Here is a 17337-nt window from a genome sequence, read left to right as displayed (position 1 = left end):
ATGGGTTTGTAAACGGACTGAGCTGGCCTATCGGCAGGCCCAACACTGCCCACTGCTGGCCGTTGGGTATATTGCATTTTAGTAACTTGATTTAAACTTTAATTTCCAATCTTAATATTAAGTGGTCATTAAATGTATCTAATCATAACGATGTGTGTGTGTTAATGTCTTCAAATTCATTTGCATAATTTGTAATTTTAGACTTCCATGGGAGGCATCCATGTTCGCTTTTTACTAGGGAGGAGCTTGGGTTCAGATGTAACATGGGCCACCCACCAATTGGCTATGGGTACACGTTAGCAAATGGAGGGTATGCAGTGACGTCATTGACCATATATGGCCCCATGGCTATATTTAGTCATTGACATTGGCCTAATGTGGCCATTTAAGGTCAATGACTTAATTACAGGCATCCTGCCCCATTGTTTATGTCCAGCTGCGCCACAGAGAATACCCGCGCCCGCAACTGATTGGATGGGTGGCCTCATGTAGCTTCCAGGTTTGGGGGAGCTTCGGTTTGGACCAAGTTCAGGCCAACCTGAGCTTCTCTCTACTCATTACCTACCTGGGCTCCGTCCCTTGCTTAGTAATGCTGCATATTGCCGAGTCTTGGTAGCCAGAGGCCATGTGATTAACTGCAGGGAAGCAGTCACAGATACAACTGGTCACCGCTGGATTATTTCCCATCCCCTTGTGTCCCAGTGCCAATGGTCACCTGGACAAATAGGGGGCAAATCTCATTGGATGGCATTGAAAACTAGGTAGGGGTTCCAACCCTTCCGCACTAAAATGCAAAAGAAATTTGGGGTGTAGATGCACTTTAAATCTGTCACATAACCCAATACGGTTATCAAAATGCATTATTTTCCATGACAATGGGCCTTTAATGGAAGTTTAGTCATTTGGTACTCGCCTAAATGCTCTGATACCTTCCCCCGATACCAGAACTTCCAGTCAGGAAAATTTCCCCTCACCGGCAGTGTTGTAGGGGAAGATGGAGCCAGCTTCCCGTGCGATTAGGAAGCTTGGTGGCGAGTAATGACCCGCCTCCCGACTTCCTGATTGGCCAAACAGCCGGCTCTTTGCTGATTGGCTGGGAAGTCGGCTTTCTAGCCTATCAGGAAGCCGGGCAGTATGTCATTACCCGCTGCCCGGCTTCCTGATTGCATGGTAAGCCGGCTCCATGCCAGCTTGAGCACCGGTATCGGTACTCCTGTATCGCTAAGTACCGGAAGCAAAATATCGGTACTCATGCACTCAGTGCATCCCTATCTGTAATCAAATGTATATGCGGAACGCATGCTTTTCTTTGCTACCAATCCTTGTCAACAATTACAGTGCAGATGCAGACATGCCCATTGTAAACGATGCAATATTTACACTTTGGGGACTGGGATGATTGCTCTCAGAGCACAGGGGTGAAAAAAAAGCTTACGCCTTCAGGTGTCTCTGGATAAATTAATATACATGTATGTGGTAAGGGCCCTTTCCTGCATTTCCTGTATGTTGCAAATATTTGAATCTTTTTAATCAGCTGCTATTATTTATTGTGGTAACCAGAAGAATGCTGGGACATGACTGATGTACACTCTCTTCTTTTTCTTTCCCCCCCAGAGTATGGCAGTTCCTCTCCGCTGTAATGTTCACAGGAGTTGCTGTCATGGTAAGTGTTATTGATCCCGCACAGTGTAATGTGAATGGAATCCCTTGTTTTTTTTTCTAACCCTTTCACGCCGGCGGTATGTGTGTTGGCGGGGCCATTTTTATGATCTGATGGCGTGCTTAGTAGCCCGCTCGCTGCACGACGACAGCTCCCGGTCACTGTGCAGCCACTGGGATGGCCGTCTGATCATGTGACCTCCAATCACAGCGATCACACGATTGGGAAGCCCCATTCTGACTACTGGTGTTAAGATCCCCTAAAGGGCCATTGGGGGAAGGGGTTAACAGTCGCTCACATAGGCTTTAAACAAGTCAGTCAAGAGTTGCTGTGAATTAGGGTCGGGGCTTCTGCATTTTTCCACCTCTGTACTTTAAAGGAGAACTATGAGGTGAGTGCTTTTCACTCACCTCCATAGTTCTAGCCGACCTGTGACAATGAGACTTGCAGGTCAGCTCAGTAGATCGGGAGGTGAGCGAACACTCTGCCGTGACAGGGGAGGGGCTGGATTCCCCCCTCCCCGCTCCGATCCTCCAGCGCTGACTGGCGGAACGGACGGGGGATGAGGCGGGTACAGCTGCCTCTGCCTCTAGATAGGCAGAGCCAGCTGTCACTCACGCAGCTGGGCGGATCCAGACATAATTGTCGGGATGCGCTTCAGCTGCGGCGTCTCAGTATACCGCAAGCTGTAGCTCGCGGTATACTGAGCTTAGGGTGACAGGAGGACGCTAGTTTGTGTCCTCCCGTTACCCTAAGGAGAACTATGGGGAAAAGCCCCAATGAATGGATAACTAATGGACTGGAAAGGGTTATAAGACGAATTGCCCTGTTTGGGACACAAAGCCAGGTCCAGTTTGCACCCCGCGGTCCTCCTCTCTCTCCCTTCTCGTGGTCAGTCCCTGTTAGGTAGTTGAACTCTATTCTGCCCCTTTTCTAGAACTTGAACGTTATCAGCCGACGTACTTTAATCCTCATTTTTTTTTGTATCCGGCTGACCATAACGAGCTCCAAATTCTACCTTCTCCCGTCTTCCTCTGAGGTTCTTGTAGATAAGAGAATCTTGTGAGCCGATATTGTGTTGCTCTCCGGCGGTCTCTCCCGCCGCACGGTGTCTTGTAGCTAGCAATGTTCCTTTTTGATTCTGTTATTTTCTTTCCTCTTTTTAATTCCGCTCCCGAGACACTTATTATTTTTTTTATTTTCACGATACTTTTTTTTTCATCTTTACTTCTAAAGAGTCCATTTTATTTATTTATTTTTTCCGGCTCTGCAAATTATTTCTCATTTTGTTTTAAAAGAAACATTTGAAGAGAGAGAGGGCGACGACTTCCAGTGTAATTGTTGCCGGCTCCTGCCACAGAAGAGGCTCATGTTGGGGGTGCGGAGGACAGTGCTCTTTGTGAATTAGGATGAAGGGAATTCCGGTCAGCTTGCTGTGGATGGCTTTGCTGTCCAACTGAGTTTTTGTGTTCGATCTTTGATATCATTAGAATCTTTGTTACCACCATTTTGTCCTGAGTTTAAAAGTCTGGCTGAGGCTTCCATGCCTGGCTACAGCTTCTAATGCACAAGAGAAGCTCATAGGGTGCAGTAAAATTAGAGTACAGGAAAGGATCCTGTGCAGGGCTGGGGAGGAAATAGCTAGATGATGCTAGGTGTCCTCCAGCCAGGAAAGGAGGCGGAGCTCTATCTGACTTGCTGCAGCTTCTAATGTACATTGTGAGAAGCTCGCAGTGTGCAGTGACATCAGAGCAAGCAATATCAGTCCAGGAGAGGAGCCGATACAGCTGTGCAAGACTGAAGAGAAGGAGAGAGCTTATGTTGAAGGGAAGGAGGGAGCTCGCGTTGAAGGGAAGGAGGGAGCTCGCGTTGAAGGGAAGGAGGGAGCTCGCGTAGAAGGGAAGGACGCAGAGGGACAGTCCTCAAGCTGGAGCGGAGCGGAGACAAGTGAGTGCCAACTGCCAGGCAGAGTGCAAAGTGCTTTTCCCAATAGGGGAATAGGGACCAGAGGTGAACAACTCCGGCCCCCCAGCTGCTGTAGAACTAGTCCCATGAGGCATTGCTAGACTGACAGTTACAGGCGTGACTCCCAGAAGCATGATGGGTTTTGTAGTTAAAGCACAGCTGGAGGAGTAGAGTTTCCCACCCCTGCCCTAGACCTAGACCCGCGTTAACCCTTGCAATTTGTGTGCAGCCCCACTGCAAGCCACTAGAGGGAGACTCTATACATCTGTATGTATATGCGGCCATGGAATAAGTATACAGCAAATGTAGTTTTTGAAGCCAAACTGAAGATTGATACATTTCATGGGCACCAACCCAAAATGTGTGCAGAGCCTTGTAGGTTCCTTTTTTCTTTACAAAGCAGCCACGGCCTGAGTAGAAAAGCCTGTCCCCTGACAGCATGCAGCGGAGAAGGACCCTTCCTCTCAGTGGTCTCTCTGCAGAGGTACGGCATACCCTCCGGCATAGGATCCGACATGACTCTAGTCAGAGCTAGTGTTCTCTAATCAGCAGAGGGCGTGAAAGTAACCAATGGCAGATATATAGGTCTGACCTAGCAGGTGGGGGGTGCTGGTGTTGTGGGAGGGGGGGTGTCAAACCCCTGCAGAGAGACCACTACTTCCACAGAAAGAGCAAGTGCCCTTCACTGCAGCACGCTGCTAGGGGACAGGCTTTGCTTTCTTTAAAGAAAAAGGAACTTGTAAGACTTTGCACACCTTTGATGCACCGAGAACCCGGCCATTCTGATGATTTAGCTGGAATATTTAATTGGGCTTTAAAGAGAACCTGTCATGAGAGAACAAAGAATTACCGGCGCTTCCTCTTTCCTTGACCGCATACCTGTTCCATGCCAGCGACTGAGGAAGTGTTGAAGCCATTGGACCGGCGTGACAGCCGGCTGACTGATATTCGGTGACTGATGCCCCCCCGTGTTTATCTCTTGACAGTTTCCTCTAATATGTTCTCCGGCAGATAAACGAGATGCTTATTTGTGAATTTTTCCAGCAGTAATGACATTAGCAAATAACTGATCTCCATGGCTGAGTGCTGCTGATCTCTGCATCTGGATGGCGGCTGATTATATCCACATTCGGAGGCCCAGCACTCCTCTGTACACAGCCGGCGATGTCTCTTGCTCTCATTAGCTCGCTTTGATTTGTTTTGAATGAGGGATTTTTTTTTTCTCGATTTATTATTTCACTCCGCCTTTCACAGTAACCGGCGCTATAGAGGAAGTATCGGCTAATGCGACTCTGCTCCCTCCTCTGCCGCACCCTTGCTTTCTACAGCGCCGGCTTCCTTTGCCATCAGGGACAGCGGTACCAGCGGTGCAGCAGTGGGGACATCAGGCAGTGGACAGCTCGGTAAAGTAGGTACCATTACATTAAGGAGTGCCTTCAGGGGGACAGCAGTTGGAGAAGTATGGTACTGGAGTGCTCCCTGTCACCACGCTAGCCGAAGGGAGTCCCCCGTCACCCACTTAATACAGTTTGTCCCTGCAGGCTGATACCATCTCTCCTGCTCTTCAAGTTCCCCCTCACATGCTGCCACCAAACTAGGTCTTATTTTCGGGGGAAACGCAGTACATGTAGGTCAGCTGACCGAACTGCGAAAATATTCCCTCTTCAACCAGTCTTGTAATCAGAGCGGAACCAAGTCAGCGACCACCACTATATTCTACCCTGAACAGCGCGGTCACTGACCCGCCCCCTGACGACTGATAGGGCTGAGGGGGAGGCAGGATGAGGTCATCACTCTGCTCTTTTCCTCTTGCCAGAAGACTCCCGCTGTTAGATTGGTAGCATGACGCTTGATTGGCTCTTATGCCGATGCTCCCTTTACCAGTTTGCTGTGTAGGGGGTTACAGGTATCCAGTAAAGACAGATTCAGGTACTTCTACTAGCTGTATTTTCACAACCACAACATAGATGTTTATGCATTCTGTGTAATCTGATCTCCCTGATCCCTCTGCATTCTGTGTAACCTGCTCCCTCTGCAGTCTGTGTAATCTGATCTCCCTGATCCCTCTGCAGTCTGTATAATCTGGTCTCCCTGCTCCCCCTGCAGTCTGTGTAATCTGATCCCTCTGCAGTCTGTGTAATCTGATCTCCCTGATCCCTCTGCAGTCTGTGTAATCTGTTCTCCCTGATCCCTCTGCAGTCTGTGTAATCTGATCTCCCTGCTCCCTCTGCAGTCTGTGTAATCTGATCTCTCTGCATTCTGTGTGATCTGATCTCTCTGCTCCCCCTTTAGTCTGTATAATCTGATCTCCCTACTCCCTCTGCATTCTGTGTGATCTGATCTCCCTGCTCCCTCTGCATTCTGTGTGATCTGATCTCCCTGCTCCCTCTGCAGTCTGTGTAATCTGATCTCCCTGCTCCCTCTGCAGTCTGTGTAATCTGATCTCTCTGCATTCTGTGTGATCTGATCTCTCTGCTCCCCCTTTAGTCTGTATAATCTGATCTCCCTACTCCCTCTGCATTCTGTGTGATCTGATCTCCCTGCTCCCTCTGCATTCTGTGTGATCTGATCTCCCTGCTCCCTCTGCATTCTGTGTAATCTGATCTCCCTGCTCCCTCTGCAGTCTTTGTGATCTGCTCCCTCTGCATTCTATGTAGTCTGATCCCCCCGCTTTCTCTTTCTGTGTGATCTGATCTCCCTGCTCCCTCTGCATTCTGTGTGATCTGATCTCCCTGCTCCCTCTGCATTCTGTGTGATCTGATCTCCCTGCTCCCTCTGCATTCTGTGTGATCTGATCTCCCTGCTCCCTCTGCATTCTGTGTGATCTGATCTCCCTGCTCCCTCTGCATTCTGTGTGATCTGATCTCCCTGCTCCCTCTGCATTCTGTGTGATCTGATCTCCCTGCTCCCTCTGCATTCTGTGTGATCTGATCTCCCTGCTCCCTCTGCATTCTGTGTAATCTGATCTCCCTGCTCCCTCTGCAGACTTTGTGATCTGCTCCCTCTGCATTCTATGTAGTCTGATCCCCCCGCTTTCTCAGATTCAGGACTGTTTTACAAACAGCTGGAGCTGGACAAAGTGCCCCTCACATTTGAAGCTATAGCTCTTCGTACTAACCAGCAAACCAATATGCAGGCAGTAGGTCAGACTTCAATGGCTGCCTCATTGTTCCAGGGACTCAGTAGGTAATAAAGTGGCTACCCCGTCATTTCTATCCTTGCTGTTCCCCTTTTTAATATCCTGTCCTAATGATCTTCTGACACTTCACTGGTGAATGTTTTTACATTCTCTTCTACACCCCAATATTCCACCTCTGGTGAGTACATCATTACAGGAAGATAATCCGGGAGACATTCCTACTAATATGTCAGTAATAGATTTGTATCCCCCTGATAATGATACAGTGTTGCCGGCTCCCCGCGGCTCGCAACGTGAATATTCCATCTGCTAAGAGAAAACCAATTGCAATCTACATTTTAGTGCACTACCCAGCTCCCGGCTGTCAATCACGCCACCGTCGCCATGGAAACCCATCCAGCACCTCCGCCACGCGCAAACAAAATTGATTGATTTTTTTTTTTTTAACTCTCCAAACCTCAGGAACCTAAGCAGGTTAGGTGAACGCGGCCTGTATGTCATTGAATTCATTCACATCGGTACATTTTTTATTTTATTTTTTGCTTTTGCATCGCCTGAAGAAAGACCAAAAGATTTATTTTATTCAAATTTGGTCAATTGCTTTTTTTTTTTTATATAAATACTAAACTTCGCGCTCAGGTAATCACTCAGCAGCAGGCACTAATCCCAGTAAACCAGAATGTAAGTGAACAAATAAAATAATGATAAAAAAAATCAATTAAATAAAAGAATACAAATAAAATAAAATGTAAAAAATGTGCCGCGCTGCATTTTTTTATGCGTTTCCCAGTCGTTTTGCTCACAATTGGTTGAAGGGATTTTGCAGCAAGCAACAAATTGCTACAAAACTAATTTAAAGCGAAATCCCTGACACTTCTCTTCAAATTGCTTCTCACGCGGATTGTTTTCTCGAAGTAAATGGTTTATACGCAGTCTGATATTAAAGTAGCTCGGGGTAGAGTATGAAGTGAGCCGATCTCTTGGATTTGCAGCTTTGTGCTAAAATCATTTTTCTTTCTTCATTTAATGGAAAGCCGTAATACAGAATCGTGTTTTTGTACCTACGTGATATGTTGGTATGAATGGGATTTAGGGGCTTGTTCACAAGATGTCCGGACCAGAACCATGCACTCCTGCACCCAAAATGCATCCCAATGTCTCCCTATGTGTTTTATGGGCTACACTTCTCACCAGTGCAGTACGTTCCTGACAGAAAAAACACCAAGTCACATTTTCTCCGGTCCGGAAACTGACCGGAAATGCACGACTGCGCCAAAAACGCACTGCAGCTAACATACTGACAGCCCCACTCCCAAAAAACTGGAACGCGTCAAAAACGCACTGCATGCATAGCACGGCGTCTGCAGATCTGCTCCAGATCTGGACCAGAAAATGATGGGAACAAGCCTTTATTGCACAGGTTTAAGGCTCACCGCACATGTTACAGTCTGACCGTGCAATCTTTGTCCAATCAACTTTAAAGAAGGATTTTGAAAAGTTAAAATGATAGAACTATGAGGTGAGTGAAAATCGCACACCTCATAGTTCTCCTTTTTAAAGCCAAAAAGGTATTCAAGCAACTTCAAATGCTGATGAAATCACTTTCTGGGGGTTTCCTGGCCTCCCCAGGGGTGCCTCCAAATTTTTGTGGTAGTGGGACTGTGATGTGATGGGGGGAATGAAGACTTATGTGAAGTAGCTCTTCTGATGTAAATGGGGGTTGTTGATGCAAAGGGGGACTACTGAGTCACTTTTATGGTGTGTGTTCTAATGATCTGTCTCCTTTGCAGGCTCTCGCCTTTCCAGACCAGATGTATGAAGCCATCTTTGACAAAGGCGTAGTGAGCAGCAAAACTTCCACTCGCCTCTATGGAGGGGCCTTGTTCAGTGAGTGTTATCTTTGTCCTGACTGCTACAAATCTGGCATTCCATACACAGGCATGTGTTGTTCAAGACGCGTAATATGACTTTCCTCAGTCCAGATCTCCTGCCTTCCTAGCAGTCCCCAGCAGTCCAGATCTCTTGCCCTCATAGCAGTCCCCGGCGGCCCAGATCTCCTGCCTTCCTAGCAGTCCCCAGCAGTCCAGATCTCCTGCCCTCATAGCAGTCCCCATCAGCCCAGATCTCCTGCCCACATAGCAGTCCCCATCAGCCCAGATCTCCTGCCCTCATAGCAGTCCCCGGCGGCCCAGATCTCCTGCCCACATAGCAGTCCCCGGCGGCCCAGATCTCCTGTCCTCCTAGCAAGCCCCAGCTGCCCAGATCTCCTGTCCTCCTAGCAGTCCCCAGCAGCCCAGATCTCCTGTCTTCCTAGCAGGCCCCAGCGGCCCAGATCTCCTGTCCTCCTAGGAATTAGTCACAACAGGCATGGTTTAATAAATAAATAGCCCAAACAAGAAATTATCAGCATCCTGTAGCTGTAGAGCGCCACAAATTAGATAATATGTCCAGCACAAGTTTATTCATTGGGGCAAGGATCAAAAGTACAACCAACGCGTTCCATCAGAGGCCAGGACACCCTTCCTCAGGGTGCGGCACAGAATTCAAAAGGATCCAACACCCCAGGGAATCATTCATTTCTTTCCTGGCTAACGGAGCTGATAACTTCTTTTTTAGGACAAATGAACTGAGGAACAAATAATGGATCTTTATTATCAAGGATACAATGTATTTGGATAAATGCTTAAAGAGACCCTGTCACTAAAATAATGATGGACTACAATCTCCATACAAATTGGTAAACTAAACATGAGATTGTAGTCCATCCCGGGAGCGAACTTGGAGCGGTGACTACTTTACAACACACACAGGGACTAGGGGGAATACAAGTAGCCCCCCTCCAGAAGGAAGGACAGTGTCGGCACCAATTCAGAGATGATTGGAGGATCTACAGCCGAGTGATACACAAATAAGATACATTGTTGTTAAGGGACTTGAATGTATTTTTAAGATTTAATTCCTGAGTTTAGTGTCACTTTAACGAATTGTTCATCTTCTCAGGGTGAATTCCAGAACAAAAGAGGGATGGTGCTACTTTCCATTTGACTTATTGGACCTATGTATATACTAGACCAGGCTATTGTGGTGACAGGGTCTCTTTAAGTATCTATCTAAATGAATGCATACTGATCCTAAGTATCCGGGTTATTAAAGAACATAAATTGGGCTTATTCACTGAAACCTTACAAAGATGATATACAAAGTGCAATAGACCGTAGCATCCAATCAAACTTCATCTGACTGCTATGTTTAGTTTACAATTGATTTCTGATTGGTGTCTATGGTTGACCGCGCACCCTCATTGCCCCCAACCTCCCCCGTTTCTGTTTAATATGCCTCTTTTAGTTTTCGATTAAAGAATAATTATCTGATAAAATCTTAATGTTGCTTTTCAGGCATCTCATTAATTTTTTGGAATTCCATGTACACGTCAGAAAAGGTTATTATTCGGTGGACGCTACTCACAGAAGCTTGTTACTTCAGCATACAGCTTATTGGTGAGTTACTTACCTGCTGAAAATGAAAATTCTACCCGATTTTTTTTTTTCTTCTTCTAAGTTCCAGAATGATTGTATTGAAGATCCTGACAATTTGTAGGAATCCTATGGCTTACTTCGCTGATGTGTTTCAACCTCACTTGGGGCTTAACTCCAGTGATGAGGCCCTGATTAAGGGGGAAGTGTGTTAGGTTAGGAGTCAGGGACTGTAGAAGACCCTGAAATGTTAGCATATAGCCCCATGTGACATTATGGGGCCTGCTTATAAACAATTGGCAGTGCCATACAACCTCCGCATCTCTGAGAATGTTTGTTCTGTGCAAATAGAGCTGAAAATGAACATTGTTTATATTTTTTCTGTTCAGATTTAACGTAATACCGCATTATGACCACTCGATGGAGCTGAGGAGAATAGAAAATAAATACTACCTTCCTATTCTGTTCAGCTCCATCTGCTGGCCATAATGTGGTATTACATTACAATTCATTCAACCTGAAAAGAAAATATACAAATAACTAGGGATGCACCGATAACGATACTAGTATCTGTGCCGATACCGAGTATTTAGGTGAGTACTCGTACTCCTGTAGGGTTGGGGACCACACATTGGGTCTCCCGTAGGGTTGGGAACCACTAGTTGTGTACCAAGTGTTGGGTTTCCCGTAGAGGTGGGAGCCACATGTTGGGTCTACCCTAGGGTTGGGAACCACTTGTTCAGCCTCCCATAGGGTTGGAAACCACGCTTTGAGGCCTCCCGTAGGGTTGGAAACCAAGCTTTGGGCCTCCCGTAGGGTTGGGAACTACGCGTTGGGCCTCCTGTAGGATTGGGAACCACACGTTGGGCCTTCCATAGGTTTGGGTACCACAGGTTGCTTCTCCCATAGAGTTGTAAACCATAGGTTGGGTCTCCGGTAGGGTTGACAGCCACACAATGGGTCTCCCGTAGGGTTGGGCCTCTGATAGCAGACCCCCGTGGGTAATGGTGTGTTTCTTAACCCAAAACAGATTAATCTGACTTAGAGATAAAACATTTCTCCTCACAGTGCTCTTTGTTTTTCCTTTGTCCAGTTACCACAGTGACGATGATCGAGAGTGGCTCTCCCACCATGGCTGCCGCTGTCCTCCTCAGTTGTTGCCTCTTCTTCCTTCTCGTCAGCTTCTACTTCTACTACCAATATGGCCGCAGGCCCAAGAAAATATGAACTTCCCTTTATTTAGGGGGTCATTGCGTTTCCTTTTTTCCTCCAAAAAACTCTCACCAACCTGCAAGGCCGTTTATAATCTGGAACAGGGAATCAAGAACTGTACCCTCCCGACGCCTCCTTGGCCTTCACGCCTACACACGATATTGTCAGCGCTGTGCAACAGATCGCCCCGCTGTGTAGTGTAGATTGGACAGACGATTCCACGTTTGCCACGGCTGACACACAGCATGCACAGTACCCATCTCCTGTTATGTTTTTAGCTTATTTGCTCCTCCTTTGTGTAACCCCCTCCCCTTTGTGTTCCCATCCTGTAGTTGCCAGATGGCTAGTTCGGCATGCTTCCATGTTTTTGGGGTATTTATCCATTATTATCCAAACAAATGTGGGAAAAATATTTTTACACTGCTCTCCCATCATCTTCTTTTTTTATTCACAAAGTCAGAGTTGAAAATTGCTGCCTTCAGATCTCTACTGCCGTCGTTCTTTGTGCCTGAATCAGAAGGCCCGTTAGCGCTTTGGCTGCCAAAGCAGTGCCTTGTATCCCCCTCTGGCAGCCAAGGAGTTAAACATTCCAGAAGCACAAAGAATCTCCTGGAAAGTAAATCTGGGCAAGGGCCCGTCTGTCGTTTCTTTTGCTCGGATTGGACAGAATCGCTGCCTTTGACACCTGAGGAATGCGCATGTAAAATTCAGTACAATCGCTGTTGGTTGCCGACTCAATACTGCCTCATCTGCTGGGTTTGGGGTACTACAGGGAACCACTTTGGCTTTGGATGAGATCATTTTAGGAGCATTGGTATCCTTGAGAGTTATTTTTATTTTTCCCCTATGGATGCACGTGTGCTGGTGCTGGAGATTTGACTTTGGAATGCCACGGAGATAACTGACACAGGAGGACCACTTCCTGTATCCTCAAGGAAAGTATTTCCACTCGGACCTGGGTGACGGGATGTTATTGGAGAGGAAAGCGGCCACACCAATTCCCGGGAGAAGTCGCTGCTGCCCGCGAATGATTTATTGAGGACGTTTCTATATCATTTTGCTCTTGGACTCCCTTTTGGGTTTACAGTCGGCAAAGGATATGTCTGTCAGTGACGGGTTTAAGTGTCTCTCCTGCTTGACAAATGTGATATTTTAAGGCCGGGCGGGTAAATTGTGCGCTGTGTGAATAACACTGATTAGCTGCTTTGCCAAAGCAAAGGCTTTTTGAAGCTTTCTCAACTTTTTGTATTTTGTTCAGCAGGTCTGCGGGGGTTTCCGGTGGCTTTATCCCTCCTGGGCAAGCAGAAAAAGTTTAAGCCTGAGACTAAGGGCACCGTCACAACGTAAAGCCCCATTGAACTTTCAGTTTCAATCTGCTAAATACTCTCCAGGTACATCAAAAACAAACCATTTTTTTTTTGTAAAGCTGCACCAACCTGAATAGAAAAGCCGGTCCGTGCCAGCATCTGCATTAAAGGACCCTTAATCTCTATAGGGAATCAAATGTCTCTCTGCAGGGGTTCGACCTGCTGAGTCAGAGCTAGAGCTCGCAAATTGGCAAAGCTCATGCTCCCTGTTGATTACAGCTCTACCTCTGGCTCAACAGGGGGTGTATTGGACCTGTGCAGGGAGACCACTGCTTCCACACAGTCAGGCGGGACCCAGGCTTTTTTTTTTTAATCAGTTGTGGGTGATTTTTAAAGAAGACGAACTGAAAGACTTTGCATACCTTTTAAGATTTGATGCCCCTGGAATGCATTTAGCTAATTTAAAACTGAAGATTTAATAGGGTTTTAAAGTGACATTAAACCCTCAGATTTAACATAAACCAATACTGTAATGTGCGCCTTACTGTAATCCATGGTAGTTTCCCTTCTCTTTGCTGCTCTTCCTTTTAAATCCTCATGTCTTCTCATGCTGGGGGAGAACTTCCCTTTTCAGCTCAGGGCCTCTTCCTGTAGTGCTGGCTCAGGTTACAAGCCTATACAAACCTATACACAGACACCATATATCCATTCCTGAGACAAGGCAGTCTGCTGCAAAACAGAAGTTCTGCAGAGCATGAGAACAGATACAGATTTAAAAGGAAGAGCAGCAAAGAGAAGGGAAACAACCATGGATTACAGTAAGGAACACATAACAGTATTGTTTTATGTAAAAAAAATCTGAGGGTTTAATGTCACTTTAAGGTAGACCATCATTTTGAATGGGCTGTTAACCAACCTTGATGCACAAAACAATACCTTTTGGCAATGCAGTGCGCTGCAGGGCTTAGGGCATTTACACACACGTGTTGTGGTGCACCGTATGTACTGTATTCGTACAATGGTGTGCGAGTAAGAGATGTGACGGACAAATACATTGTGGTAAATTATTTGACGCATGGGTTTGACCATACGGCATTGGGTGCATCGTTGGGTGAAGGTTCCCAGAGTCTGGTAAAAGTGGTCTTCTGTTCTTTCAGGGGAAGTGGCAAAGTTTAAATGACCCCTCCTCACGACGCCACCCATTGCTATAGAGGCAGTTCATTCATCTCGAAAGACACACCCAAGAGAAACTCTGACATTCTATCAAAGTTTAATAATACAAAAAAACCTCATAATTCATGGAGCTCGCTAGCTCTGCTAATGACACTCATGTACAACAAGGCTCCTCCTTAGCGAGTATCCGACATGTGACTCAAAGTGTAAACCACAAAAGGAGGTATCTGTAAAAAAAAAAATAAGTCAAGGCAACTGGACTTGCTGTATTTTTTTCTTTTCTTGAAGACGTTTCACTGGTCATCCAACCAGCTTTCTTAATTCAAAACGACAAAAGGAGGGCCAAACCAAATGCTGGAAGAGTTCAGGAACCTCCTAATTATAGATCATAGGATAGGACAGCCATTGTGTTTCGGGAGCTAACACATGCCCCCCTTTTATCAGAGCTTGAGTGAAACAACTTTCCAGACCAATCCTGTATTAAATGTAGCTCGTTGGCTTGTAAAAAGGTCTGGGAAAAGCATGCCCCAAAATCAATAGGGCGGCACAAGCTGTGTTGGCTGTTCTGTGTGATGATATCACCAATTATTAAAACTACTTGGACGCCATTTTGGTTTGGCGCTTTTTTTGTGGTTTTACAGTAAAATGAATTTGGAAAGGGTTGTTGATGCTTGAAAAATTGCACCTGCTATTTTTTTTTTGTAGCACAACACACATGGTCTGATTTTTAAAATACGTTCGCTCAGTGTATAGCTAATACAAATGACGTTTGCACAGCGTTACTGCCACTAGGTGGAGCCGGGGAGCTTAGGACACTTCTCTTCTCCTTGGCTCCATCTAGTGGCAGTAATCTGCCGTGTACATCATCTGCACAGATAGGCGGTAGGGGAACGCATTCTTAATCGGCTCCATTGAGTATTCACATCTGTGTGTTTTGGTGCAATGAAATGCAGGTGCGTTGGGGTGCCAATAGGAGTAAATAGAAATGTGATTGAGCCCTAAGAATAGTTTATGATGCCCACAAAAAGAATGGAAACATTTTCTTTAAAGTTGAAACTTTTGAACAGTGTAAATGCCAAGTGGCAACCAACACTGCCATCGCATCCCTTGTGTGTACCCTAGCACCCCATACATGTGCCAACTAAAGCCCTTCAGTGCTGAAAGCCACATTTCACCCTCTACCACTAGTGGAGCTCATTCGAAGTACAGACATCTTCAATTGAGAAGGACTTGTCCCCACTGAATGTAACACCATGACCCCATCTAGCTTCTAATTCGCACCAATAACACGCAATGTCCTGGCAGAGGTGCGGCACCGGGTCTGTGAGCGCAAAAACTGAGCCCTGTAACCCTGCAAGTTAGACATTTAAGAACATTTTGCCGATTTTGAGATGATTATTTTGCTGTCTGGGCTTAAAGTACCACATTTGCCACAAAGTTGTACTTTAAAGGGTCAGTCCACGTGGAACCATTCGTTTTTTTGGTTAGATGCTTAAGAGTAATGGTTAACCTAAAGTTTTAGAAGTAAAGGTTCTGCCTAAGAGCTGACCCCACAGGATGGTACTAATGCCCTTTGATCTTCTGTGCACCTCTCCGAATTAGTTATACTTTGTTACTGAGGCTTGACTTTTTTTTGCTGAGGTTCTTCCAAAAACCATGTCCTCTGTTCAATGAAAGGACGCTTACTGGCCACTGAGGCAGACTTATTGGACAGTGCAATGGCAGTTGGAAGAGCTTGACCAGGACGTCAAAGTCAGATCCAAGTGAAATGAAATCAGAGGGGTGCACAAAGCTCATATCGAGGCTCATGTGACCTCTGCTCCTAGGCAGGACTTTAGTCTGAAATGGAATACACATTCACTTTAAATCACCCAATGGTTTATGTTTTCCCAGTTTGAGCTCCTTTCCCTCGAGCCACAAGGGTCGGCATATCCTCTGTGGCCATTACCATGGGTTCACTCTCTCCCTGTTAGTTTTATATGATGGAGAATGCAGTAAAAACGTTTTACATGCTGTAGAAGAACAAGGGAGACTCCAAAATGGCGGGGACACCATCTGGTGGGAGACCTCGCCACCGATGTCCCGATTCCTGTAAAAAGCCAGCAGGTGACCCAGCCCATAGAACCCACCTATACTTGAAGTATAATTTTTCCCTGGGCAGACTTTTTTATTCTGTAGCAGCTTTTGTGTTAGAATATCCCAGTTTTGGTGTTTGGATGCCACTGGCAGGAGACAGAGATGACTTAACCTGTACGGCAAGATTATGTGTACGGCATAATTACGAGTACGGCAAGATATGTGAGAATGTAGCATCAAAAGGGGGATTCGAGAAAAAGTGAACACCCCGTGTTTGTATGGGACCCCTTCTGTGGCGATAGAGGGGACCCCCTCCTTATCCCGCTCCTTGGTTTTCTCACAGATCTCACATCTTCCACCTATTGGTGAAGTCTGGTATAGCGTTGTGACTGTAAATTGCAAAGCCTTTTGTAGAGAAACGACTGGGGACTCCACTCCACCAGCAGGATGGGGTCTTGCCTTTCACAAAGGGGGGCTGTGGGAAGTGGGGACCTCTCCATGATACTACCTAGAGGGGCTGAAATCCAGTCAGGGATTTCTGGTAAAGTGGAAACTTATATTCGGGACCAATGACTTCATGGACTTCACTGTTTAACCCTGACAGGTACACTGTAAACCTCCTCCCCTTCCTCGCCATCACAACAGTGTGATTTTGTGAAGACTGTTGTATTTTTTTTTCCTCTTTGTGTTTTAAAACTGAATACCTCAGTACCTTCCATAATAAAAATATGCATTCAGCAATTATGGACTTCTCTTGGCGTTATTATTGAGATTTGTGGTTTTATGTCATTGCTTTTTTGTTGTTGTTGTTTGCAGTTTTAATTGGCAGCTTTCTTGGCTGTACTGTTGCCTTGGTTGTTTTAACGTGTGATGTTTGGAAGTAATTGTTTTAGAAAAAAGCAGCAAGGGAAAATGTGCACGCAATCCAGGATATGGAACCGGTTGTACCAATTTCCGCAACCTGGCTGAATTACGTGGAGCTCGGAAGAAGGTAAACTGAGTGAGCTTTCTGACTATAGCTCAAATATGGTGTTGGCTGGAATGCATTATCCGTTCACTTGTTGCCTGGAATGGCTCAGCCAGTAGGAATTGGCATGTGGATAGTTTTTTTGTATGCATCTCTCTCTCTCTCTCTCTCTCTCTCTATATAATAGATAGACAGAGATATAGTAATTTGCTTTCTGCCCTAACATTGATTAGTCGCTGACGGCCACAATTCGCACGTTCAGACCCAGATTTGCGGCTTTAGTCCAGTCTTTAAACACTTTAATGAGCCCCTCTTGAAAATGTAACGAATTCTGCTGTTTTGCTGATACTCGCTCCATGGCTCCC

At 46.1% G+C, this 17337-nt stretch overlaps 1 protein-coding gene across 1 annotated transcript in view; it reads left to right on the top strand.

Annotated features, from left to right (window-relative positions):
- The window catches only part of TP53I11 (tumor protein p53 inducible protein 11), a 14102-nt gene extending 2590 nt beyond the window's left edge, over positions 1-11512 (top strand). The window contains exons 2-5 of the mRNA XM_018569893.1: positions 1615-1663; positions 8555-8651; positions 10160-10261; positions 11331-11512. Coding sequence (XP_018425395.1) covers positions 1640-1663; positions 8555-8651; positions 10160-10261; positions 11331-11464 — 357 coding nt within the window. The 5' untranslated portion in view covers positions 1615-1639 and the 3' untranslated portion in view covers positions 11465-11512. The remainder of the gene's footprint in view (positions 1-1614; positions 1664-8554; positions 8652-10159; positions 10262-11330) is intronic.
- Positions 11513-17337: the final 5825 nt, after the last annotated feature.

Source organism: Nanorana parkeri, unplaced genomic scaffold (assembly GCF_000935625.1).
Source record: "Nanorana parkeri isolate BGI_ZX_2015 unplaced genomic scaffold, ASM93562v1 scaffold1420, whole genome shotgun sequence".
Taxonomy (NCBI): Eukaryota; Metazoa; Chordata; class Amphibia; order Anura; family Dicroglossidae; genus Nanorana; species Nanorana parkeri.
The sequence above is the reverse complement of the archived record's forward strand: the minus strand, read 5'-3'. Positions and strand labels throughout refer to the sequence as shown.